This window comes from Onychomys torridus, chromosome 19, assembly GCF_903995425.1.
Source record: "Onychomys torridus chromosome 19, mOncTor1.1, whole genome shotgun sequence".
NCBI lineage: Eukaryota > Metazoa > Chordata > Mammalia > Rodentia > Cricetidae > Onychomys > Onychomys torridus.
Window position 1 is genome coordinate 63,907,281 of NC_050461.1, and position 26,973 is coordinate 63,934,253.

Sequence of the window (26,973 nt, forward strand, 5' to 3'; positions counted from 1 at the left end):
AATAGTTTCCTTTAAAATATCTGATATAAATGACTTACCAATTCTGCATAGAACAGTAGAAATCTGAGGGAATATCAAAACAGCTACCTAGCGTCCGAGGTGAGAATCCAGAGAGAGAGAGAGAGAGAGAGAGAGAGAGAGAGAGAGAGAGAGAGCAAGAAAGCAAGAAAGTGTAGCCACATTCTGGCTAAAAGCTTGAATCCAACTGCTTCAATGTTCGCGTTTTAGCGGAGTTGAGCCTAGGCTCTGGCTTCCTTAAGCTCCAACTGACCAAGTGAGCTGGCATTTCATCCAAAAGCAGCCTATCTGCAGTTGCGTGTAGCTACTGCAATTAGCGGAAGCTCCCGCAGGCCTGAGTTGTTCGTAGCACCGGCTTTTTTAAACAAGTAACTCCAGCTGCAGTGGTAACTGCTTGTAGCTAAGGTAGGTTGGGCCTGAGTCCTAAACTGAGCTAGACCCGGGTTAGGCCCAAGCTAGGGAGCCGGGCCCACCCAGGCAGGAAGCCAGACCCATTGCCAAGGCAAGCGGTTTTTTAATGAATTCTTGCCACATTGGGCACCAAATGTAGATGTAACTGTCTTGTTAAATAAGAAACACAGAGCCAATTGCAGAGTTAAAAACCACGAGGTCAGAGCAAGAGCAGAAAACCTTACCTTTCACTGCTTCTGCTGTCCTTCCTCTCTGCAAGAGAGCTACTTCTTTGTGTCATGTCTTTTTCATAGACTTTCTGTTCTGTTTTCTCATTGGTTATAAACCCAACCACATGACCTCCTCATCACTTCCTATTTGTACAGACTTCCAGGTCTTCTATGGTTGATATTGAGATTAAGGTGTGTGTCTGCCATGCTGGTTGTGTCCTTGAACACACAGAGATCTACCTAGCTCTGCCTCCCAATTGCTGGGATTAAAGGCATGCACCACTACCACCCAGCTTTTGCTCTGGCTTGCTCTGACCTCAAGGCAACTTTATTAACATACAAATAAAATCACATTTCAATACAAATAAAATATCACTATACTATCCAGTATCATCCATAGGACAGCTTCAGAAGATAAAACACAGATTTCAGGATAATCCATTATGCAAATATTTTGGCAAATTTGTATAAATGATCAAAGACCAATGTTAAAAATATAAATAAATGACATCATAATTGAGGACCTTATAGACACAGGGGCAGAAGTAACAATAACTATATGAGAATCTTGGCATCCAAATTGGCCTTTCCAGGAAGTAAATATCATCTTTTAGTGACTGGAAATTTTTCACAGGCAAAACAAAGCAGAAGATGAGTCAAATGTTTAGAACCATAAGGACAGAGAATAGAAGCCTTATGTGGCTAGAACATCAGTGAATTTATGAGGAGATTATTTGTTACAACAATAGAATATCCAGATCAACATTCTTCCAATCTCAGAAAAAAACAAACAAACCATAAACTAATGTATGGTTGCTGGCCACAATGTCTTATCATAGGTTCAGCAGATGACAATTGAAATTCAGGTGTCAGTCCACCAGAGAAATATCTCTTTGATCGACATGTGTCATTTAAGCAAGGCTTATGAGAATAATGGCTCCAGAATGTGTTTTGCATCTGTTGTCTCCCTGCATGCTGCTACTGCTATGTATATGGTATGGAAACTCATCCACTCTGTGTGTGTTTATCTCATGTATACACTCCATCTACTGGGCACATGTATATCTGTGAATGATCTGGAAGATTATTTCTTCTTCTTTTTTTCATGACAGGGTTTCTCTGTGTAGTTTTGGTTCCTGTCCTGGATCTTGCTCTGTAGACCAGGCTGGCCTGGAACTCACAAGAAATCTGCCTGGCTCTGCCTCATGAGTGCTGTGATTAGAGGCATTTGTCACTACCATCCATCAAGTATTTCTTCTTAAGCTATATAATTTAGATGAATAGAAATAATACTAGGATTTTTTTTCATAGATAGGTCTGTTGTTACGCACAAAGCCTACAAATTACACCTAAAAGCTGTTTTATATCATAGCTCAGGCTGACCTACAAAAATAGTTGTATCTATCCAGTTCTAAGACAACTTATTTCAGGCTTCAAAGCAACTTTAGAATAAAATTGTATGCCTTGGGTGTGAAGATATACATTCCCAGAAATAGCAGTCTAGTTCATAAAGACATTCTGAGCTGTCTGGCTAGGGTGTAAATACAAAGACAGCCCAATTATTGTTATCTGGCAAGTGATGAAGTCCTTGCACCCATTCCTAACCACAAATTGTGAAAATATATTCTGACTAGCCAAGGCTATGAAAAAACTTGAATTTGTAGCCCATAATGAAGACAGCAGGTGTGTAGATGTAACCATCTTGTTAAATAAGAAACACAGAGCCAATTGCAGAGTTAAAAGCCAAGAGGTCAGAGCAATAGCTGAGAGCTGAAAACCTTATCCTTCACTGCTTCTGCTGTCGTTCCTATCCACAATAGAGCTACTTCCTGTGTCCTATCTTTTATATAGACTTTCTGTTCTGCCTTCTCATTGGTTGTAAACCCAGCCACATGACCTCCTAATCACTGCCTGTCTGTACAGAACTCCAGTTCTTCTATAGCTGGTATTGAGATTAAAGGTGTGTGTTGCCATGCTGGATGTATCTTTGAACACACAGAGATCCTGCCTAGCTCTGCTTCCAAAGTGCTGGGATTAAAGGTATGCACTACCACCACCCAGCTTCTGCTATGGCTTGCCCTGACCCCAAGGCAACTTTATTAATATACAAATAAAATCACATTTCAGTACAAATAAAATATCACTATACAGATGTTCCTGGATAATTAGAAGCTATACACAAGACAAAATGTACATTTTAAGATTTAGGTCTTATTATGCCATAGTATCTTGCAAAGTACAGATTTGAGTTTAAGCTAAAAGAATAAGGCTTATCTCAGAGGATTTATGGTTTGCATGGAGTATCAGCACTTTACAGCTACCCTCTAATTGCAGGGAGTTAACTCAAAATGTTTACATAAGTCATGGTTTCTCTAATTTTACATTTAATTTGAATGTGGTGTTTATGTGATTTTGGGATTTGCTGAATGTTTTTGTTGAAATATATATATATATTTCAAAGTAACTTTAAAATAAAATTGTATGCCTTGCTAATGAGGGTGAAGATATGCACTCCCAGAAATAGCAGTCAAGTTCATAAAAACATACTGAGCTATCTAGCTAGGTTGAAAATATAAAGACAGACCAATTGTTGTTAGATGGCAAGTGATGAAGTCCTTGCACCCATTCCTGACCTCAAATTGTGAAAATATATTCTGACTAGCCAAGGCTATAGAAAAAACTTGAATTTGTAGCCCCTAATGAAGACTCATGAATAATAGCTGTGGAAGTTCCATCTGTAATCTATCCATAAATATGCTCTGTGCAGCAAATTTGCTCTATCAGTGAGGCTAAAGACAGAGAACAAAAGACTGAAGTGTCTACAGTTCACATGGAACAACAGATCTAGGTTTGAAGCATATTTTATATATGCAAAAAAGGACTTGAGAGGGGGTCAATGAGAGAAGCCAAGACGAGAAAATAGAGAGGAAATTCAGTAGCATGAGAAAATAAATAGATATAATTCTCAGCCCATTAAATGGTATCAGTTGAAAATTTTCCCATAAGGGAAGTTAAACAGCCTCACGCTTTGCCAAATTTTGTTCAGCAGCTTTTGGAAATAATTTGTAATAAATTTCCACAATCTATAATTTACCAATATATGGATGATGTCTTATGAGCTGATTGAAATGTAGGTAACTTAGTGAGAATGATTAAAGAAGGAAAGTTTTGCCATCTTTGCAATTACAAATTACCCCTGAAAAAATACAAAGAGTTGAGTCTATTAATTACCTAGGATATAAAATAGGTTTACAAAAAATTCAACTCCCAAAGATACAAATCAGGAGAGATCAATTGCTGACTCTTAATGACTTTCAAAAATTACTGGGAGACATCAACTAGATATAGCCCCCAATTGGATTAACAACACGAGAACATGAGCTATTGTAGGCCACAACAAAGTTGCAACAGCTAGCCAAACCTCCAGATGAGTGGTTCTCTGATGGAGGAACCCTGTCAAGCAGGGCTCACAGGGCCAAAGACTCTGAAAACAAAGCAAAACAAAACAACAACAACAACTGTTGCTCCTGTCTGTAATTTCACTTGTGCAAAAGCAGGTATGATATCTATCCATCACAATACATTTTTATGTAATGTGTATAAGTAGTCCCATGATTACAACTCAATCTTATGGCAGCACATATTTGTGGATGATCAGGACTATGACGTCTCATTTAATTTTGATGAAAAGAAACATATTAAAATATGCTTCATAACTAGATCTGTTGTTCCATGTGAACTGTAGACACTTCAGACTTTTGTTCTCTGTCCTTAGCCTCACTGATAGAGCAAATTTGTTGTACAGAGCATATTTATGGATAGATTACAGATGGAACTTCCACAGCTATTATTCATGAGTGGAACTGAAGATATCTGACCTTTTTTTGATCAAATCCCTTCAAAAGATTTATAGCAAACTAAGGCGATATTACAGGTATCTGGCCTTATTTAACCAAAGTCTCTCAGAGATTAATAGTGGCTTATGTTGCCCTAAGCTTCCTCTTCCAGCCCTGCCATTATAGAGACTGCAGCAACTCCTCTGCTCTGACTCAGATAGCAATTAACACTTTGTTTACAACTTAAATACCAGCTTTTGATGCAAGATCTAAGCACAGTTTACTGGCAGTTTACCTTCAGTCCTAGATTTTCTGTAACTAACAGGTAATTAACTATCTAATTGATCTAACCCAATCCAGAAGGGATGCAGCATTACACTGAGAAGATGTTCCCCAGCTGCCAGAGTTACAAGATAATTTCCTTGAACAGAAAAAAAGTTACTGGGTCTCCTCCTGAGCTTCTGAGACTACTCTTGTAAGGCAGAAAATGTATTCTTTGATCTGAAATGTTCGCTTTTTCATTCAGCCTGCTTTAAGTGAAACTGCTGCTATGAATCAGTGCTGTTTGCTTTCTTTTCCTTTATGCAGGTTGCCATGGATACTCACTATTTTTCCAGGAAGCTGTATTCCCTAGCCTGAGAGAAAGTGTCTCTGAGTCTTTGTCTTTTTGCATCTTACTAATTAAAAAATACTAGTCTACCTTATAAGTTACACTCAGAAATATAAATAGCACACATATTTCTTGCCTTTTCTTTAGATTTCTCAATGGTTTGGTTTCCTCCCTTTATAATCCCTGAAGCAGCCCCTTTAAGAGATAAACTGGAACTTTTACAACCCCCAGCTTATATCAGCCACCAATTAAACTGACCAAAAATTTGCTATGTGAGACTTTTATTGTATCTACCATGAATGCTTGTGACACTGAGAATTTTGCCTTTTAACATTTTGTATTAGTGACAAGTTGCTAATGAATATCTATCTATCTATCTATCTATCTATCTATCTATCTGTCTGTCTGTCTATCTATCTATCTATTTATCTATCTATCTATCTATCTATCTCTCTCTATATATACATATATGCTGGGCAATTTTTAACAGTAGAAGAAGAAAGAGTATGGAAGAATGAAGAACATGGATCAATAAAGAGCATAATACAGTAAAGAGCAGTTGGCTGGTGTGTGAAATTAGTATAGAAATCTATCATTTCTTTGCTCCTAGGAAACATTTTTCTGAGGAACCCTCAGCACTACAGGTGGTACCAACACCAGGGAAGGAGAATAATTTAGGAGTTACCCATGAGGAAGAGGTAGCACAATAAGGGGGAAACAAAAGACAGTCCTTCCTGGAAGTGTTCAAGAGAGACTCATTAGAATAGTGGCTTCTCAGGACACCTCAGAGGTAGGAAAACTTAGAGAAACATAAGTTGCTATTATTCTCTAAAGGATTTTGATAAAACAAGGCCAGACAACTGCAATATCACCGTAGTTTGCCATAAATATTCTGAAAGGCTTTGATCCAAACAATGTCAGAAATCTCCAATTCCGTTCATAAATAATATGTATGGAAGTTCCATCTGGAATTGATTCATAAGTATGCTTTTCCAGCCAAAGTGCTCTGTCAGGGAGGGTAAAAATAGAAAAAAAAAGGCTCTACATGTCTACAGTCCAAATGGAACAATAGATCTATTTATGAAGCATATTTTAATATGTTTCTATACATCAAAATTATACAGCTAGATGAGAATCATCTTCCGACCATTCACAAATATATGTGTCCATAAAACTGAGATGTAATCATGGGATTACAAATACTATTACACAAAAAATGTATTGTAAAGTGGAGATATCATACCTGTTTTTGCACAAGTGAAATTATAGAATGGACCAACAGTCTTTTTTTCAGAGTCCATGGCCCTGTGAGTCCTGTGTGACAGGGTTTTTTCATCAGATAACCACTCATTTGCTGGTTTGACATATGATTTATCTATTGATAACTACTGTAATTGCATCATGGCCCACAATGACCTGTGACACAGCTCCTGAGAATATATCGTGATCTGACTGTGTCAGGAACAAAACCTTTTTAGTGTATCACTAGTGTCACTGATCTCATATCTCAAGCACCATGTAGAAGAAAAACTATGATAAAGTTTGCTGCAAACCACAGGAAAATGCAATGGAACCCAGCTACTACCACAACAGCTACTACTTGGAGACTTTTCTGAAGGTCAAGCCATGGATTAAGAAGTCTTGGTGATATCTTAGCTTTTGTATGTATACTCGCTGGTTTATACAGTGATTTTCTTATAATGCTATGCATGCTTCACAGAACTCCTAACAGTGTATTTATCTAAAATATGTATCAAGCATCCAAGGCCAAATGAAACAACTGTTTCCTAGGTCAGAAGAATAGCTTTATTTCTTATGCAATTTAGGGTGAGACCCTCCTTCCTTACAACCTTGATAATTGACTCCTAATTTCTTGCCTAACCACTTCTACGAATGTAGATTGAGCACATAAATTTTCTTCCTGACTAACTGATCCTTAGCACTCATTTTGGTTGTAAAATAAAGGCTTGTGGCCACTGTCTGAGGAGAATTCTTACCTGCCTTTATGACCCCATAGGAATTCAAACCTGGTGACCTTGCTCTGCCAAAGGATAGCTATGGCTTGGGTTTATAATAGAACACCTCAGAGACTGAGAGGAACTGAGGTATAAGGAGAACAAAGAGAGGCTATTGAGAATTTTGGCTAGAGGGGATTTTTGACTTGATAACTGGAGGTCAGGATGGAAGATGAGGAAGAGCCAGACATGAAAGTACTAGATGAGTAAAAAGGAGATAAGGACATAGATGAGGCAGAATTAAGATGAGAGACTTAAGATAGAACTTAGAAGGGACAATCAATAAAGGTAGAGACAAATTAGGCACAAAAGTAACTAGGCTTGAGTATAGAACTAAAAGCTATGTAGATAGGATTTTATCCCAGAGGAATAAAGCAGACAAAGAGCTAGGTGTATTTAGATTCATTTCCTGAAAATAAATCTTGCTGTTCACAGTTTCTCTTCTGAGACCCTGGGAAGTATATTATTAAGGTGTGTCCTTTAGTAATATACAAGAAAAGTTTGAAGATCCTGAGGCAGAGTGAACAAACAAAGTTGCAGGCAGGGTCCTGTTAGGGTATGGCTGAAGGGCCCTTTCTCACTTGTCCCAGGCTGGGGATTTGGAGCAATGTCTCATGAAGGGAAATTATGTGGATTCACCAGCAGCCAAACTGTCCTTGTCATTGGCATCAGGAGTGAAGTTTCTCAAGGTTTTGTGAAATTGCTGAAGCATGGAGGATCCACAAGGACAGTACATGCTGTAGACAAGGAATCTGTTGGACAGCAGCTCCTCAGGACTGTGTGGAACAAGGCAATTGTCTGACAGCTGTCAATCCATGGGTCATATTACCAAGCCGCTTAGGTTAGTGAAAGATAAGATAGACAAATATTTGCTTACCATAAAGATATCTTTATAACATTAACCTCAGATACCTGTTAATGAAAGTCCTTGAGGTCTAGCTTCAAAAGCTTTCTCCCAGTGTTCAAAAGAGACTCTACTGCCACAGAGAAAACTAATCTGGGGATAAGGAATGAGTCTACTCACACAGTGCTCTGTCAGTCCAAGAGTCTTTATTGTTCTAAATAAGCTCTAAATCTTCAGCTTCTTTTTAGCTCTTATTCTTTGCTCCAATCTTAATTGACTATCCATATGTTTCTTACAGGAGACTCTTTGCAATCCTAACACATAAAATTTGCCTGGGAAACAGAGGACAAAACCAGCCACTATATTAAACAAAGAGGTAATAATCCTACTATTTTAGAAGCAAATATTCATCTAGGTCTTTGTGAGTTCAAGGGCACACTGCAAAGAGAGCCAGGCATAGTGGCACATGCCTTTAATCCCAGCACTAGTTAACCCTTGATGTCTGGAGGTCTGTATGGACAGACAGACAGGAAACAACAGAGCTGAGTGGAAAGAAGAATTGATGTAACTGGGCACAGAGAGGAAGTAAGATGGCAGGGAAAAGAAAGGTATATAAGGTATAGAATGCAAGAAGTAGCCGTCTTGGGATGAGGATTTGCTAATGGTAAGAACTTGTAGCAGGCTTTTCTATTCCTCTGATTTTTCAGCTTTCATCCTAATATCTGGTTCCAGGTTTTTTTTATTAATAAGACCATTTAGCAATTTCTGTTACATCTGGAGACCCTACGTTTGTTGCAGGAATTCACTAAAAAGCCATTTGCCTGGGCTCAGGCCTTAGCTACATGCAGCTGGAGTCTGCACCCCATATGAGCCAGAGTCTCTTTGGCTTCTTCTCTACAGGTGGGTTGTGGGGTCTCTCTGTATTCCCATCTTAGACTAATACAATACTAGGTAGCTACCTTGAAACCCCCTCAGGCTTCTACTGTTCTATATAGTGAGCAGACTTAGTGAGTCAAGTATTTTTTAAATATATTTAATTTTTCTTCATACAGATATTTGTGTTTTAACTTTACATATCAGCCATGGGTTCCCCTATCCTCGCCCCTCCCGCCCCTGCCCCTTCCTTCTCCCCAGCCCCTCCTCCCCATTCTCATCTCCTCCAAGGCAAAGAATCCCCAGGGGATTCAGCTCAACCTGGTAGATTCAGTCCAGGGAGGTCCAGTCCCCTCCTTCCAAGCTGAGCAAAGTGTCCCCACATAAGCCCCAGGTTCCAAACAGCCAGCTCATGCACTAAGGACAGGTCTGGGTCCCACTGCCTGGGTGCCTCCCAAACAGTTCAAGCTATTCAACTGTCTCACTTATCTAGATGGCCTGATCCAGTTGGGGGCTCTAAGGCTTTTGGTTCATAATTCCTGTGTTTCCATTAGTTTGGTTATTTGTCCCTGTGATTTTTCCAATCTTGGTCTCAGCAACTCACGCTCTTACAATCCTTCCTCTATCTTGACAATTGGAGTCCTGGAGCTCCACCTGGGGACTGGCTGAGGATCTCTGCATCCACTTCTTTCAGTCATTGGATGAGAGTTCTAGCACAACAGTTAGGGTGTTCGGCCATCCTATCACCAGACTAGGTCAGTTTGGGCTTTCTTTTGACCATTTCCAGTAGTCTACAGTGGAGGTATATCATTGTTGATTTCTGGGGACCTCTCTAGCACTTTGCTTCTTCCTGTTCTCATATGGTCTTCATTTATCATGGTCCGTTATTCCTTGTTCTTCCTTTCTGTTCTTGATACAGCTGGGATCTCCTGCTCCTCTAAGCTCTCTTTCCCTCAAACCTTGCCCTTCATTACCCCCACTCATGTCCAGGCTGTTCATATAGATCTCATTCATTTCTCTGTCATTGGGCAATCCTTGTGTCTTTCTTAGGGTCCTGTTTTCTAGATAGCCTCCCTGGAATTGTGAGCAGCAGTCTAGTCATCTTTGTTATTTTCATATCAGCATTGTTTGTAATAGCCAGAACCTTGAAACATCCTAGATGCCCATCAACTGAAGAATGGATAAAGAAAATGTGGTACATATATACAATGGAGTACTACTCAGCAGAGAAAAACAATGATATCATGAGGTTTGTGGGCAAATGGATGAATCTAGAAAAAAATCATCCTGAGTGAGATAACCTAGACTCAGAAAGACAAACATGGTATGTACTCACTCATAGGAATATTTCTTAGAGAGAGAAATTATTTCAAAGAGAATTTTATTGCCACATTAAAAAATGGGGAACATTTTTACAATGGAGCAAATTTTGTCTCTGTTTGATAATATATTAAGCAGTTAAAAATTGCACAATTAAATGAGAGGATAATATTGATGGGATTTACATAATGTCAATCATGAATATTATTTGATCATTTTCACTTTTATCTTTAAAAATGTTGGTTAATATGAGTGGCAAGATAAAAATTTTAGGAAAAACTTGTTAAACATGTTAAACAGATCATACATGTATTCAGACCCAGAAAGAAGAATTTAAATGTGAACTTATCTCAGCATTGTATTGTATGGTTACAGAGAAATAGCCTAAGGCTTTCAAACAGTCAAACTTAATCTATCCAGTGACCTTACAGAAACTGCCAAATGCTCAAGGCACTGTATAATCTGATTGGAATCCTGTGCAAATGTTAGATTTGAGGAGAGTGAAGGAAGCTATAGTCTCATATGGTGTGCATTCTCCATTTATAAAATAGAGGTTAAACTCATGATCAAATTATAAGAGAATTATCCTTCAAGCCTCCAAACTTTTGGTTACAGCTGTTTTAGAGGCTGAAAGCAAGTTACAGTGTAGGACCTGGTAGAAAGGGGAGGCTAAGACTACAGAACAATTGTGCAGGGCTGGAGGTATGGAAATTTCCCAAGATCAACTTCTTGGAGAAGGTAATTATGCTGATATACAAAGACAATTTTTATAATATGGTCCCTCCCTAATTTTTATGCTGAATTGCAGCCTTGAATGCTCGGGGTAGTGTTGAAAAAGTAGGAGAATTATTTACAAAAGTAATAAAGGCTCCCAAAGAAACCTTAATCAATTTCTTTCTTTCTTTCTTGTTTTTTTTTTGTTTTTTTTTTGTTTTGGCTTTTTGAGACAGGTTTTTACTGTGTATCTTTGTGCCTTTCTTGGATCTTGCATTGTAGACCAGGCTGTGCTTGAACTCACAAAGATCTGCCTGCCTCTGCCTCCCAAGTGCTGGGATTAAAGGTGGGCACCACCACCACCTGGCATGAATTTCTTACAAAGGCTGTCTTCAGCAGTAAATAGAATGATACTAAATTTAGAAGTCAGGCAGATAATAATCTGGCTTTTAAAGAATGTTAATGCACAATACAAAAGGGTAATTAGACTTTTAAAGGCAAGATCAGATGTCAGATGTTTCAAATGTGGTAAATAAGATCAATAAAAATGGAATGTAAACAGGACATTCCTAAAAGCAATGTTCTTTCAAGGAATAATCCCAACAGGACACCCCCTCCTTTCTCAAATATTCAGAAGATGTAGTAAAGGCAAACATTGGACTAACAAATGTAGATCTCCAAGGAACAAGGTAATTCTTTGCCTTTGCCATCAGGAAACTCCTTGAGGGGCCTCATACAGGCCACCATAGAAAATTCAGTTCAGTCCTTTCCTGCCATCATAGAAGGAACTCCTTCCTAGAGGAATTAAATAACCAAATATCTACTGTAAAAAAAATACTGCTCAGGGTGATAGAACAGCTATAGTGGAGAGAACGAAAGAATTGGGAGAAATGATAAAGCAATTTTTTTTGGCAAACTTCTATAAATGAACAAAAATAAAAATTAAAAATACAAATAAATGAAGTTCACAATCAAGGTCTGTAGACACACGTGTGGAAATAACAATAATTGCACCAGAATCTTGACATGCAAATTGTCCTCTTCAGGAGATAAATGTTCAGCTGTTAGGGACTGGAACATTTCTCAAGAGAAATGAGTCAAATGTATAGGGCAACAAGGACAGAAATAAAAATTAAAGCTATATGTTGCTAATATACCCATGAATATAAGGGGCTGTGATTTATTACAATTGAAAACTGAGATTAACATTCCTCCAATATCAGAAACAGACCATAAACAAACATATGTTTCTGAAAAAAATATTAGAAGTGCTGTGGATATCACTCTGTGTAAATAAAGTTCTGATTGGCCAGTGGCCAGGCAGGAAGTATAGGTGGGACAAGAGAAAAGAGAATTCTGGGAAGTAGAAGGCTGGGGAGACACCGCCAGCCGCTGCCATGAGAAGCAACATGTAAAGACACTGGTAAGCCACAAGCCACATGGCAAAGTATAAAATAACAGAAATGGGTTAATTTAAGATAGAAGTAGATAACAAGAAGCCTGCCATGGCCATTCAGTTTCTAAACAATGTAAGTTTCTGTGTGCTTTCTTGGTTGGGTCTGAGCGACTGTGGGACTGGCGGGTAAGAGAGATTTGTCCTGACTGGGCCTGGCAGGAAAACTCCAACTACAAATGGCGCCCAACGTATTGGCAAGAGTTTCCACCTAAAACCTGACAAAAAAGATTCTAAAACGGAGCTAAAAACAGCTTCCTAGTTGTCTCAAGTTAGCGGCAGCCTGCCAGTTTGAGCTACTATGGCGGGTTCCTGGTGTGTGCGTCTGACCTGCCCTGTGGCAGGAATGAGGAATCTACAAGCAGCACTTTACTCTGCTGCATGGTGGATTTAGCCTTTGCCAGTTAAAAAAAAAGATTTCTAGGCTATTCACTGCTTTGATAGAACTGTTTCTGATAGTTGATGGTTCACATGGCTCCAGACCCAGTGCTGGTGGTAAACTGTACCACCTCCATGTTGGGAAGCTGAGGTGGGCAGAGCCAGCAGCCACAGCAGCGTTTCAGTCTTACGAAGATGGATATTACACAGAGAATCTGGTTTATGTTGTCTTTGGGATTTTTAACTGCAGAGAAAGATTTGATCATAAAAGCTGTTGAGTTAAACAAATATGTAAATTGTAAAGGTAACTTGACTTCAAAATTTGGATATAAGGATATGTTGCTTTGGAAAGGAGTCTCTGCTTTTGTTTCCACAGAAAGCCAGAGGCTATGGATTTGTCCCAGATTAAGATACATCAGGTTTGATCAGCCAAGACCACCTGAAAGGTCTCCAATGACACCATGGCCCAGATGATCTGACATCCAGAATGGTTTCAAGGCAACTGGCTCAGAGGTTCACCCTAATGGACTACTCCATAATCCTAAAATTTTCTTTGTGTCCCCATAAGATACAGCGCCCCCCTCCAGCAGGAAGTAGTAAGAGAAACTACGCCCACATTCCCAAAATTATCAAGCTGGCTTTGGCGATGGAATTGGCTCACTCCTTCTCTAAACCCAGACGTATTTTTAAAAGAAAAAGGTAAGAGATTCTTGTGTCCCAAATCAGAAGATCCCTCTGGTGTGGGACAGAGAAAAACCACTATTTTATTTTAAACAGATTGATTATAAATGCAATCTCTTTCTAAAGAAGAAAAGGGGATATGATATAGATATAATAGGATAAAAGGTAGATTAAGGAACTTCTAAAGAGCAACAACTTATTTAAAATGTTTTACATTAGTATAGATTTTAGTCTATTGATACAAACTTAAAGTTAATTTTGTTATACTGTATATATATTTCTACTCATATTTAAGGTATTATGTTTGTATAGCTCATTTAAAATTGAAATGGACAATTAAAATTAGATTAATAATTAACCATCTGTGATAATCATACTCATAGCCATTGTTAGTTAAGTCTTCTAGGTATACATAGAGATATTTCAGATAGATAGGTAATCTTCAAATACTTCAAAGACCTTCAGAATACGGCATTTAAAATATTTTTAAAATTTAGACTTTCTGGACAGTGAGACATGTCTGCTCCTGACAACACCGTTTTACTTCAGAGAGGAAGATGGGCATTGAAGACACTTCATATCTTATCTTCACCTTGGCAAAAATAGCCATTTGGACAAGAAACTGTTCTTGCCTGGACTGCTTGATCAACTGGACATGCAGGACCCATAGAAAGGTGACCACTGAACTTTGTTTAACAAAATGGTCCTTCAGGTTCCTGCTTCGCAAAGGAAACTGCCAGACATTCTACAGGACACTGAGAGAAGTGACCAAGAGACTCTAGCCCTGTGGGCTAAAAACAGATGCCCCAACTTTACAAAGGAACATCAGGTGACTGTCCAGAATGCCAGCTGTCTATGTCTACTCTTGCAAGACTCCTAAAAAATGCTTACATCCTTCTCCCGGTTCTCAGGTAATATTATATCCTTCTGAGGTCTTTGATATGGTTAAAGAATAGATAATTATAATTTCCTCAGTTATGATAAAAGATAAGTTAGATATAAAACCTTAGACTCACAAATATAAGATAGATAGGATATCTTAATATTGTACCTGTAATTCTTGCTTGATAATTGTTTTGTTATATGTAATTTTACTATGTAAAAGTTAAAACCATCCTAAAAAAAGAAAAAGAAAAAGAAAAGGGGAAGTGCTGTGGATATCGCTCTGTGTAAATAAAGTTCTGATTGGCCAGTGGCCAGGCAGGAAGTATAGGCGGGACAAGAGAGAAGAGAATTCTGGGAAGTAGAAGGCTGGGGGAGACACCGCCAGCAGCCGCCATGAAAAGCAACATGTAAAGACACCGGTAAGCCACAAGCCATGTGGCAAAGTATAGACTAACAGAAATGGATTAATTTAAGAGAGAAGAAGTAGATAACAAGCAGCCTGCCACAGCCATACAGTTTCTAAACAATGTAAGTTTCTGTGTGCTTTCTTGGTTGGGTCTGAGCGACTGTGGGACTGGCGGGTAAGAGAGATTTGTCCTGACTGGGCCAGGCAGGAAAACTCTAACTACAAGAAGGTGTTATAAAAAACAGTCTCTGACCAACCAGATTGTACAAGAACAGGTTTTAACAGCTACTGATCTTTCAAAGATACCAACAGCCCTATCTTTAAAATGGTTACCAGACAAGCTTGAATGGGTTCAGCAATGAATTTTAACAATAGAGAAATTACAGGCCTTAGAACAGCAGGTACAAAAGCAGTTAAATGCTCAGCATATTGAAGAATCGACCAGCCATTGGAATTGTCCTGTATTTTTTATTAAAAAGAAATTTGAGTAAGTGGAGAATGGTAACATATCTAAACACTTAACAATGTAATTCAGCCAATGGCCTCTTTACAATCTGGAATTCCTTTGCCTACTCTGTTACCTAAAGGATAGACTCTTGTAGTTATTGATTTAAAAGACTGTTTCAGTCCAGGCTTTCTCTCAACCATTGTCAGTAGTCTACAGTGGAGGTATCTTTGTGGACTTCTGGGGACCTCTCTAGCACTTTGCTTCTTTCTATTCACATAGGGTCTTCATTTATCATGGTCTCTTTTTCCTTGTTCTCCCTCTCTAATCTTGATACAGCTGGGATCTCCCACTCCTCTAAGCTCTTTTTCCCTCAACTCTTGCCCTTCATTAACGCCCCCCCCCCACACACACATACAGTTTGCCCATGTAGATCTCATACATTTCTCTGTCATTAGGGAATCCTTGTGTCTTTCTTAGGGTCCTCTTTTCTAGGTAACCTCTCTGGAGTTGTGAGTAGCAGTCTAGTTATCCTTTGTTTTACATCCATTATCCACCTATGAGTGAGTACATACCGTGTTTGTCTTTCTGAGTCTGGGTTACCTCACTCAGGATGATTTTTTTCTAGATCTATCTTCAAACCTCATGATGCCATTGTTTTTCTCTGCTGAGTAGTACTCCATTGTGTATACGTACAACACATTCTATTTATCCACTCTTCAGTTGAGGGGCATCTAGGTTGATTGGATGGCCAAACACCCTAACTGTCATACTAGGATTCTTATCCAATGACTGATGGAAGCAGATGCAGAGATAAATGGAAAGGCCATAGGTGGAGCTCCTAGAGTCCAATCAGTGAGAAAAAAGAGGGATTATCTGAGTGAGAATTGTTGATACCATGATTGGAAAAATCATAGGGACAAATAGCCAAAGTAGTGGAAACACATGAACTATGAACCAATAGCTGAGGAGCCCCCAACTGGATCAGGACCTCTGGATAAGTGAAACAGTTGATTAGCTTGAACTGTTTGGGTGACCCCCAGGCAGTGAGACCCAGACCCGTCCTTAGTGCATGAGCTGGATGTTTGGAGCCTGGGGCCTGTGCAGGGAGACTTTGCTCAGCTGTGTGGAAGGAGGAGGGGACTGGACCTACCTAGTCGACTGAATCTACCAGGCTGAGCTGAATCCCCAGGGGAGTCCTTGCTCTGGAGGAGATGGGAATGGGGGGTAGGCTGAGGGGAGAGCAGGGGGGCAGGAGGATGGAGGACAGTGGAATTTGTGGTTGATATGTAAAATTAAATTAAATTATAAAATAAAAAAATAAATAAAATAAAGATGAAGCAAGAAATTTTATGATTGAAGGCAAGTTTACTATCGAATTAATGTCTTCAACAAATTGTTTCCAAAAATTGGGGCTTTCTCTTGTATGATTAAAAAAGAAAAAGACTGTTTCTTCTCCATAGCCTTACAAGAAAAAGACAGAGGCCTTTTCACCAAGATGGTGCCCAAAGTGAAGAAGGAAGCTCCTGCCCCTCCCAAAGCCAAAGCCAAAGTGAAGCCATTGAAAGCCAAGAAGGCATTGCTGAAAGGTGTCCACATCCAAATAAAGAAGATCTTCACATCACCCATGTTCTAGTGGCCCAACACCTTGCAGTCTGGAGGCAGCCCAAATATCCTTGAAAGAGCCCACCCAGGAGAAACAAGCTTGACCACTATGCCATCATCAAATCCCCCCTGACCATTGAGTCAACCATGAAGAAGATACAAGACAACAACACACTTGTGTTCATTTGGGTTGTCAAGGCCAACAAGCACCACATCAAACAGGCTGTCAAGAAACTCTATGACATTGATGTGGCCAAAGTCAACACCCTCATAAGTCCTGATAGGGAGAAGAAGGTGTATGTTCAGTTGGCTCCTGACTATGATACTCTGGATGTTGCCAATAAAATTGGAATCATCTAAACTGAGTCCAGCTGGATAATTCTAAATATGTTTTTTCACCATAAAAAAGAAAGAAAAGAAAAAGACAGAGAAAATTTTGTCTTCACAGTTTCTACTTATAATAATTCCCAGCCAGTCAAGAGATATCAACGGATAATCCTCCCATAGGGAATGTTAAATAGCCCAATCCTGTGCCAATATTTTGTATTAAAGTCTATGGAAGTAATATGTAAACAATTTCCTAAATCTATAATTTATCATTACATGGAAGATATTTTACTAGGTGATTCAAATGTACATAGTTTAGAAAGAATGCTTCAGGAAATAAAGAAAATTTTGCCTTTTTGTGGATTAGAAATTGCTCCTGAAAAGGTACAAAGAGAATATTATATTAATTATTTAGGATATAAAATAGGTGTACAAAAAATTTGACCCCCAAAAGTGTAAATTGGGAGAAATTGATTACAGCCTCTTAATTACTTTCAAAGATTATTTGGAGACATTTCCTATCTACATACTGTTGTTGAGGTAAAAAATGATGACCTGAGTAATTTGTTCAAAACCTTAGAGGGTGACAAGGACTTAAATAGTCCAAGAGAACTATCAGGTGAAGCTGAGAATGAATTGGATTTGGAGGAAAAGAAAATACAGCATGCACATGTGGATTGTGTGGATTCAAAACTTGATTACATTTTGGTTACTTTAGCATCTAAGTATCCCCCTAAAAGAATTTCAATGCAGAGGGAAGATATTATATTGGAATGGATATTTCTACCAAATAAATAGAGTAAAAAATTAAAAACTTATGTGGAAAAGCTGAGTTGATTTTAAAATAAAATTGAGACTTCATCAATTATCAGGAATAGACCCAGCAGAAATTTTAATATCTTTAACTAATGATGAGGTTGACAAATTAATGGCAGAAAGTGAACTTTGACAAAGACCTTGAAGTAATTTTGGGGGAGAGATTAACCAAAAATATCCCAAAAGCAATAGAATTAAGCTTATAAAGAGAGCTAACTAGATCCTGCATCACATTGTAAGGGAAACAACAATGGCTTAAGTCCCTACATTTTATAAACATTCAAGCATACAAGAAAAGGCTGCATACAAATCAGAAAATTTAAATAAAGTGGTACAAAGTCCTTATGATTTGGTTCAAAAATGCAATTCTGGTAGTATTAATCAATTTTCAAAACATCTCAATATAGTTACTGACTCTAAGTATGCTGAAAGAATCATCTTACATATTGAAAGAGCAGAATTAATACCTGATGAGTCAGAATTAACACCTGTAAATCTGATTCTGTGCACTACTGTAAAGTTTTAAACTTACAATTTATTTACAAAGGCCTTTTGTGTGGTTTGAACTTCCTCTGAGGTAAAATGAGGAAAATAAATGTAGTTTGTGTTAGACTGAGGAGAGATTTTTATTTTCTGTGGTAGTCTAAGCCAAAGGAACAAAGCAAGTCTTAAATGTTTACAGTCTTGTAGGACAATGGATCTTGCTATGAAGGATAATATCCTAGTATATTTTATACATATCAAAATTATACAGCTAAATTAAAACTCATCTTCCTGATCATCCACATATATATGTATCCATAAGACTGAGATTTAACCATGAGATTACAGATATACATTACAAGAAGATGCATACTAAAGGGGAGATAACATATATATAACTGCACAAAAAACATCTACAACAAGATACAGACAATTCATTCAATGTCAATAATTCCAAAGTATCCTGTATTTTGGTTTAGTCCCCCATCAAAATCATTGACTCTTGTGGGTTGACCTTTTGAACACTAATAGTCACCTGCTATATACTCCCATGGCCTTTTGCTACTGGCACCTCTCAATAACCTGTGTTCAAATATTCATCAAATTCTGAGAGAGTTTACTCCTTTGATATCTCTTTGCAATTCTAGATTCTTTTCTCTGGCACATGAGGGATGGGGCTAGGTTTCCCATGCTCCTGTCCTCAGAGATGGCTCACCTGTTCTCTCAAAAACATATTATCTCTCCAGAGCTTCCAGAAAAAATGCAGAGCTTGCTTTCCTGTATGTTGCTGCTGGTCAAGAGGTCAGTTCCCTCACCATCTTATTCCAATCCCTCCCTCTCTCATCTGTGTAGATATGCCTCTGTCCACAGGACATGAACACTCCCCCAACCACCGTCTCTCTCTTTGTGCCATAAGACACCATATCATACCTCTACTCACTCTAATAGTGCCCATCAGGTTGGTGCTGAAAAGTACCAGGTGGGCTCCTGCTTTCTCCTCTGAGGCTGGTGTGGACAGTCCCAGGACTGGGTGAGGGTCTTTTTGTCACACTCAGCTCATCATGAAGCTGGGCTGGGCCATGCTTCCTCATATCAAAAAGAGATCATTATAGTGCCCAGTTGCCCTGTGCCATAGGCAGACTTCTGGTTGGTGTGTTTTGCTGTGTTCTGCCTACCCTGCCTACATGGTGTGGGGTGCGGGCTTTACTGAAACTGGTGGTGGGCCAGGGTTAGAACCCCTGGTCCTTGCCTGGCTGAGTTCTGCCTGCCCCAGCCGCATGCTGTGGGGTGGTAGCTTAGCTGTAGTCTAGCTGCTGTGGGCCAGGTTTAAAATCATGTGATAAATTTTTAAATGTATTGATCTTGTATACTTATTACTTTCCCACAATTTTTCTAATTACTGTCTTGTGGTGGTATTGTTTTCCCCCAAATATTGTGCACCCTAATAAATTTATCTGGGGTCAGAGTATAGAACAGCCACTAGACAGACATAAAGGCCAGAAAATGGTGGCACTTACACTTTTAATCCTAGCATTCCAGAGGCAGAAATCTCTCTGGATCTCTATGAGTTCAAGGCTGGCCTGGGCTACCAAGTGAGTTCCAGGAAAGGTGCAAAGCTACACAGAGATCCTCCTGGCTCTGCCTCCTGAGTGCTGGGATTAAAGACATGCGCCACCACCATCTGGCTTCTGCTATGGCTTGCTCTGACCCCAAGGCAACTTCATTAACATACAAATAAAATCACATTTCAGTACAAATAAATTATCACCATACTATCTGTTAGAAGCCATAATGTCACCCCTAGGAATAGTGCATAAATGTTTTATGAATGGAGCTCCTTAAGGCAAGTTCCTTTGTGGAATCCCATCTACTTGGCAGGGACCTGTGGAAGTGCTGCTGCAGACCCCTGCACTGATTCTAGAGAGCTCATGGGCTTCAGGCCTTGCTAATTTTCACTGTGCTTATTCTCATGGCAATGCTTAGCCTTGTTTTGTCAGTTGTCATTGTAACTGAGTTTATTGGGAACACAAATTGATAATTTTTCTAAAGGTTTCTAAAAGGAAATCAAGCATCTCTGATGTCTTTCAAGGAAATCAGTTTCTCTGGTCATCCTGGCTGCCGTCACAGTTATCCTGAGAAAGCAGGAGGTTAATGATTCTTTTTTACTTAACTATTCTAAAAAGACATAACTATATTCCAAAGAACTTGGGAGATAATTTCTTAAAAGATGACATTAAAATCTTATAGGAACACATCAGTAAAAGGTAAAGAATATGAAAGGTCAGACATCTCTCTGGTTTTAGCATATGAATGATTAGAATTTTTTTCAGCTAAAACTCCCAGTCCCTTTTGGAAGTAAAAGTACATGAAAAATGGCAGGACAATATAAACTTGGTCCCAGCAGTTAGAGTTAAATCATTACCATTTTGAGAATGTATGAAGAATAGTATTAAAACTGTTGTTCACAAAAAAGTGATATATGGATTATTTAGAAATTGACTTATACTTGAAAACAATATCCTACATATGGCATCATACATTCAGCTGATCACAAAAATACAAAACTATCACATTGTTAAGGACATAGGGTATAGTTCGTAGAACATGAATATCGTTTTTGGTAACTGCATGTTTGCTGCCACCTAGGACACAGTAAAAATAAGATGTGCCTGACTAGATATAATCGTTTGGCTTGCAATATAAAAATTAATTATGTCAAGGAAGTGGGGAAGAGGAAAAGAAACTAAATGGAGTAAACGAGAGTGACTTTTAGAAAATGATTAAGGAGAAATGTATTGCTCATGATTAAATGCATTAGAACATGTATAAATAAAAATACCTTGAGTTATTTGACTTCATCTGTTTGAAAGAGAAAGGTAGTCAGACTCTTTATTTTTTCCTCAACTTCATACCTTTGTCTTGTGGTTGAGAAACCTGCTAGAGCTGGACTCTGGCAACTATCTTTATGAGATTTATAAACAAATTTATGACAGCATTGGTTCAATGTGAATTTCTGCATTAGGGATGAAAATTCTTCTGGAGTTAAATTTTAAAAAAAGCTCATATTTCACTCTATATCAATAGTAAGAGATATTATTGCATAAAGGCCCATAAGAAATCTCTAGAAAGCTATAAAGTTGGAGTTAATACTCTCTATGTCCCAATCAGCATAGTGTGTAGGCTGTGCTGTCATCTTGAAAGAACTAGAAAAACTGTATCACCTGGTGATATTTTATTTGTGCTGAAATGTGATTTTACTTGTATGTTGCCTGGGGGTCAGAGCTAATAGCAAGCCATAGCATAAGCTGGGCAATGGTAGCACATGCTCTTAATCCTGATCACATGACAGGCAGACTCTGTGTGTTCAAGGATATAGCCAACATGGAGACACATGCCTTTAATCTTAATACCAACCATAGAGACCTGGAGGTCTGCATAGACAGGCAGTGACAAGGAGGTCATGTGATTGGGTTTACAACCATTGAGAAGCAGCAGAACAGAAAGTCAATAAAAAGACAGACACACAGGAAGTAGGTCTCTTTCTGAGGGGAAGGATGGCAGCGGCTGGTAAGCCAAGGACTATTCACTAGTGCTCTGACCTTTTGGGCTTTTCACTCTGCATTTGGCTTTGTGTTTCTTATTTAACAAAACCATTCATAATTACATATACATCACAGTGCAGAATGTTTCAGTATTTTGGAGATCAGGAATTCTGACAGGATAAATGATTTGGTTATTCACATAAAATTCTGTGAAACTTGTCATGTAAAGTATCTATAGTTGGAGCCAACCCTCTTAGTGAATGTGTGGGTGAGCCAGCCCTGAAATAGTATGGGAGAGCAGCCCACATTTGTCCCATGGCATTATGGGTGGAGAAAAGATGACCACCCCTCAACACCTGAGGCAAGTGTTGCAGCTGGCTATGAGGTCACAAGAGCGAGATAGCAGGCCCCGCCACTTACAGAGGCAACACATAAACAAAGCCCTATTGGAGGAGATGTGGATGAGCCAGCCTGAAGTAGTGAACAAGGGTGAGTTCTCCCCATTAAGCATCTGGCAGACTAACCCTACAATTGCCTGGGTTCAGACCAAGGGTTTTGACTTGGCCCAACCAAACATCTACCACATTTATTATCACCATATCACATATATGAATCTGAACTGTAGACCCAAACATGCAGGACCTCTACAACACAGGGCAACAACAAGAAACCCACAAAGAGTCCTACTACAGGCTAGAACTGATAGTGTAGTAGAAACCAGAGGGCTTGACGAAGAAGAATGACAAGACGAGTGACATTGAATACTTGCAAATAAAGGCATATGGACAAAGTATTTTACACTATGACTCATTGTATCACACTGGAACTTCCTCAACAAGATTTTTAATTTTTTCCTCTATAATTCTTTACTTTTTCCTCTAAAATTTCATTTTTTTTGGAGTAGGGGTGCAGAGGTAGAGAGTGGATGCAAAGGGAGAGAGAGAAGAATTGGATCAAGATATATAATGTAAAAGATTCATAGTATAAATAAATAAATAAATAAAATTTGAAAAGTTATTATACAACAACATGCACAATTATTATTTTTAATATGTTTATTTTATAATTAATTTAATTTTACATATCAGTCACAGATTCCCCTGTCCTCCTTCCACCCACCCCCAGCATTCCTCCCCAATTCAACCCCCATTCCCTCTCCTCCAGGGCAAGGTCTGCCCTGTGGAGTCAGCCAGTCCTGGTAGATTCATTTGAGGTAGGTCCAGCACAATTATTCTTTACTGTGTTTTTTTCTGGAAAAGTTCTTCATTGAGTACATTACTTGGCCACACTAGTCTCCAGAACTAAATTGAGGTCTAACATATTCAATTTCCCACAAAGAAATGGATTTATGATTTATAAAAACAGAGTACACTTTTCTCACAAAAGAACAGTCTATTTTATTCATGTCTGTTGTGACATTATAGATAGTAGTTTCAACAACTTAAAACCCAAACACATGGTACAATTTTCCTTAAGAAGACTAATGGCTGTGGCATTAGCTGTATGCTGATGTTTTATATAAGAAGAGAAATTAAAAATTTAGATGATATGGGAATGAGACCATGCAATAATTATACCTGTAATAACATTGTGAGAGTTTTGGATTTCTTACTCCTGAAAAGAACATTGGCACTGTGAATCATGGCTCACAACAAAGGGCCCCAAAGTAGGAAAACACATTGAAATGATTGCAGTAATGTTTATCAGCCACCAATTAGGGTTATATGTGAGAGCAATGAAACCTTGTAAGATGGAAGAAAGGGCATAAAATCCTATAAATGTGCACAACAGGGCCATTATGCGGTGGGTGGCTTTGGACTCAGTAGATGTACTGGAGAAAACACTGGTGCTGCGGATATGCTGAACCCGTTGTTTGTGCCTATACAGAATAGTAATCATGGAGCTGCTGGACCAAACAATGATGACAGAAAACAAAATTTCAGGAATAACAAAACATGCTGTATATACTGAGCTTGTGAGATCATCATGACTCAATGTGGGGCAGTATTTAACGCCACATTTATGTGTCTGATTATTGCTGTTCCTCTTGGTATACCCATACAATGGGAAAATCATATTTATTGACATGTAATGAATCCAACAGAGGGAAGTGAAGAGACCAATGTGCTTTGAAGCTTTGACTTTAAGACACAACCAAAAAGAGTTCCCAGGGCTGATGGTTATGACCTGGAAAACACTCAAGAAGCAAGTGGTGCCTATGGACATGTTTCTGCCCAGTCTTTGAATATACAAAAGAAATTTGCAGCCAAAATCACTGATGAACCTTTCCACCCCAAAAGCTCGTGTTGTGTGAAGTAATCCTTTAGAAAAAATGATCAAGGAGTTGGCTGTGAACATGTGTGTAAGAATCAAATCTGTGGTCTTTAATGCATGTTCAGTGTAGTAATGGATGAGGTATTGGGAAAGAAGAGAGAAATTCCCAACAATTCCAACTGTACTCTGAAGTAAGAACACTATTCCTGTTGACAATTCCTTGTGGTCCATTCTGTCACTTAATGCTTCTTCCTTAAACAGTTCCAAAAATCACTTCTTTGTTCAAAATGGTGACTTAAAATTTTGAGACTTGGATGTTGGTGTGGGAAAATTGCACGTTCTCAAGACTGCAAAGATATTGTGGGCAACAAAACATAACTCAGACTAATGAAATTATTTTGTCAATAATATTTATAGAAGACCCACCTTTTCCAAATCCTACCCAACCTCCAAGTCAGCAACTGTTCCCTGAGACAGAGCCTGCCAGCACACAATAGGACTAAGAGATGAGTCTTTATCATCATACCTGAACATTCCAGCCTCTAGGCTTTGGGCCCAGGGGCACAACCCTGTACCCCTATACCACCACCCTTTGTAGTCAGTTTCACACCAGTCTTCAGAGGCAGACCTCCTGCAGACAGGACAGACTAACAATACCTCCCCTCAGACCCTGTAACCCAATATCCACCTCCCCCAAATCCCACCCACTCTCCGAGACTGACCCCTGAGACAGAGCCGAATGGTACCCAATTGGACCAAGAAGTGCCACGATTCCAGCTACTCCCTGAAACAGAGACCATGAGAACCAATTGGACTAAGTACTGCTTCCTGAGACAAAGAGTCCATCAGGACTGACTAGATCAAAAGCTGCCACTGGATCAAGAGTATCGATTAGACCAAGAGAACCTCCTTCAGACACAGACACCACTTGCACCAAATGGAGAAAGAAATGGGTAGATGCCAGTGCAAAAATACAGTCAACAACAACATCAGAACCTACATCAGCAAGAACTGAATATCCTAACAGAGAAAAACAGAAGAAATCGACCTTAAAATGACCTTAAGAATATGTTAGATATTTTAAAAGAGGAAATGAAAAATTCCCTTAAAGAAATCTTGGAAAAGTCAAATAAATAATGGGAAGGATTCAATATATCCCTTAAAGAAAGCCAAGAGAATGGAATTAGGCAAGGGAGGGAAACAGCTCAAGATTTGAAACCTGAAATTGGGATGATAAAGAAAACACAAACTGAAAATACTGGAAGTGGAAAAACTGAATAAACAAACAGGAACTACAGATGCAAGCATAAACAACAGAATGCAAGAGATGGAAGAGAGGATCTCTGGTGTTGAAGATACATTAGAAGAAATAGATTCATCAGTCAAAGAAAACACTAAAACCAACAAAGTTATGACCCAAAATGTCCAAGAAATTTGGGACACAATGAAAAAACCCAACCTAAGAATAATAGGGATAGAAGAAGGAGAAGAATACCAACTCAAAAGCACAGAAAATATATTCAACAAAACCATAGAACAATAATTTCCAACATAAAGAAGGAAATGTCTATAAAGATACAAGAAGCTTAAAGAACACCAAATAGACTGGATCAATAAAAAGTCCCCTTGCCACATAATAATCAAAGAACTAAACATACAGAATAAAAAAATTCTAAGAGCTTCAAAGGAAAAGGCTAAGTCACATATAAAGGCAGACCCACAAGAATAACACCTGACTTCTCAATGGAGACTCTAAAAGCCATAGGGTCCTGGACACATGTTATGCAGACACTAAGAGACCTTGGATGCCACCCCCAGACAATTATGCCTAGCAAAACTCTCAATCAACATAGATGGAGTAAACAAAATATTCCATGATAAAACCAGATTTAAACAATAACTTTCTACAAATCCAGCTGTACAGAAAGCACTCGAAGGAACAATCCAATCTGAGGAAGTTAGATAGTCCCATGCCAACAAATACCAAAGAAGGGAAACATACAACATTACCAACACAAAATAACAGGAATTAACAATCACTGGTCATTAATATCCATCAATATCAATGGTCTCAATTCACCTATAAAAAGACACAGGCTAACAGAATAGATATGAAAACAAGATCCATCCTCCTGCTGCATACAAGAAACACACCTCAACTTAAAAGACAGACACTACCTCAGAATAAAAGGCAGTGAAAAGTCTTTCTAATCAAATGGATTTAAGAAGCAAGCTTGTGTAGCTATCCTAACATCTAATAAAATAGACTTTAGACTAAAATCAATTGAAAGAGATCTGGAAGGACATTACATTACATACATCCACAAGGAAAATCCGACAATATGAAGTCTCAATTCTAAATATTTATGCCCCAAATGCAATGGCAAAGAAACATTATTAAAGCTTAAATCCCACATCAAATCCCATACTATAGTAGTGAGAGATGTCAATACCTCACTCTCACCAATGGGTAGGTTTGCCAGACAGAAACTTAACAGGGAAATAAGGGAAGTAACAGATATTATGACTCAAATGGACTTAATAGATATATACAGAATATTATACCCAAACACAAGAGAATATACCTTCTTCTCAGCACCCCATGGAACCTGTAAAACCGATCACATGCTTGATCACAAAGCAAATATCAAAAGGTACAAAAGAATTGAAATAACCTCTTGTATCTTATCATATACTACCATGGCATAAAGTTAGATTTCAACAAGAACAAAAAAATACAAAAGGCCTACAATCTCATGGAAACTGAATAATACCCAGTTGAATCACCAATGGGTCAAGAAAGAAATAAAGAAGGAAATTAAAGATTT

The 26,973-nt window shown here is 38.6% G+C and overlaps 1 protein-coding gene and 1 pseudogene across 1 annotated transcript; one reads left to right on the top strand and one right to left on the bottom strand.

The window, feature by feature from the left end:
- The first annotated feature begins 16,596 nt into the window (after nt 1-16,596).
- Nucleotides 16,597-17,063, top strand: LOC118570230 (annotated as a pseudogene).
- Nucleotides 17,064-23,479: 6,416 nt separating this feature from the next.
- Nucleotides 23,480-24,376, bottom strand: LOC118570328 (vomeronasal type-1 receptor 2-like). The gene has a single exon (XM_036168714.1). It carries the CDS (start codon nt 24,374-24,376, stop codon nt 23,480-23,482), a length of 897 nt encoding a protein of 298 aa, XP_036024607.1.
- Between the last annotated feature and the right edge of the window lie 2,597 nt (nt 24,377-26,973).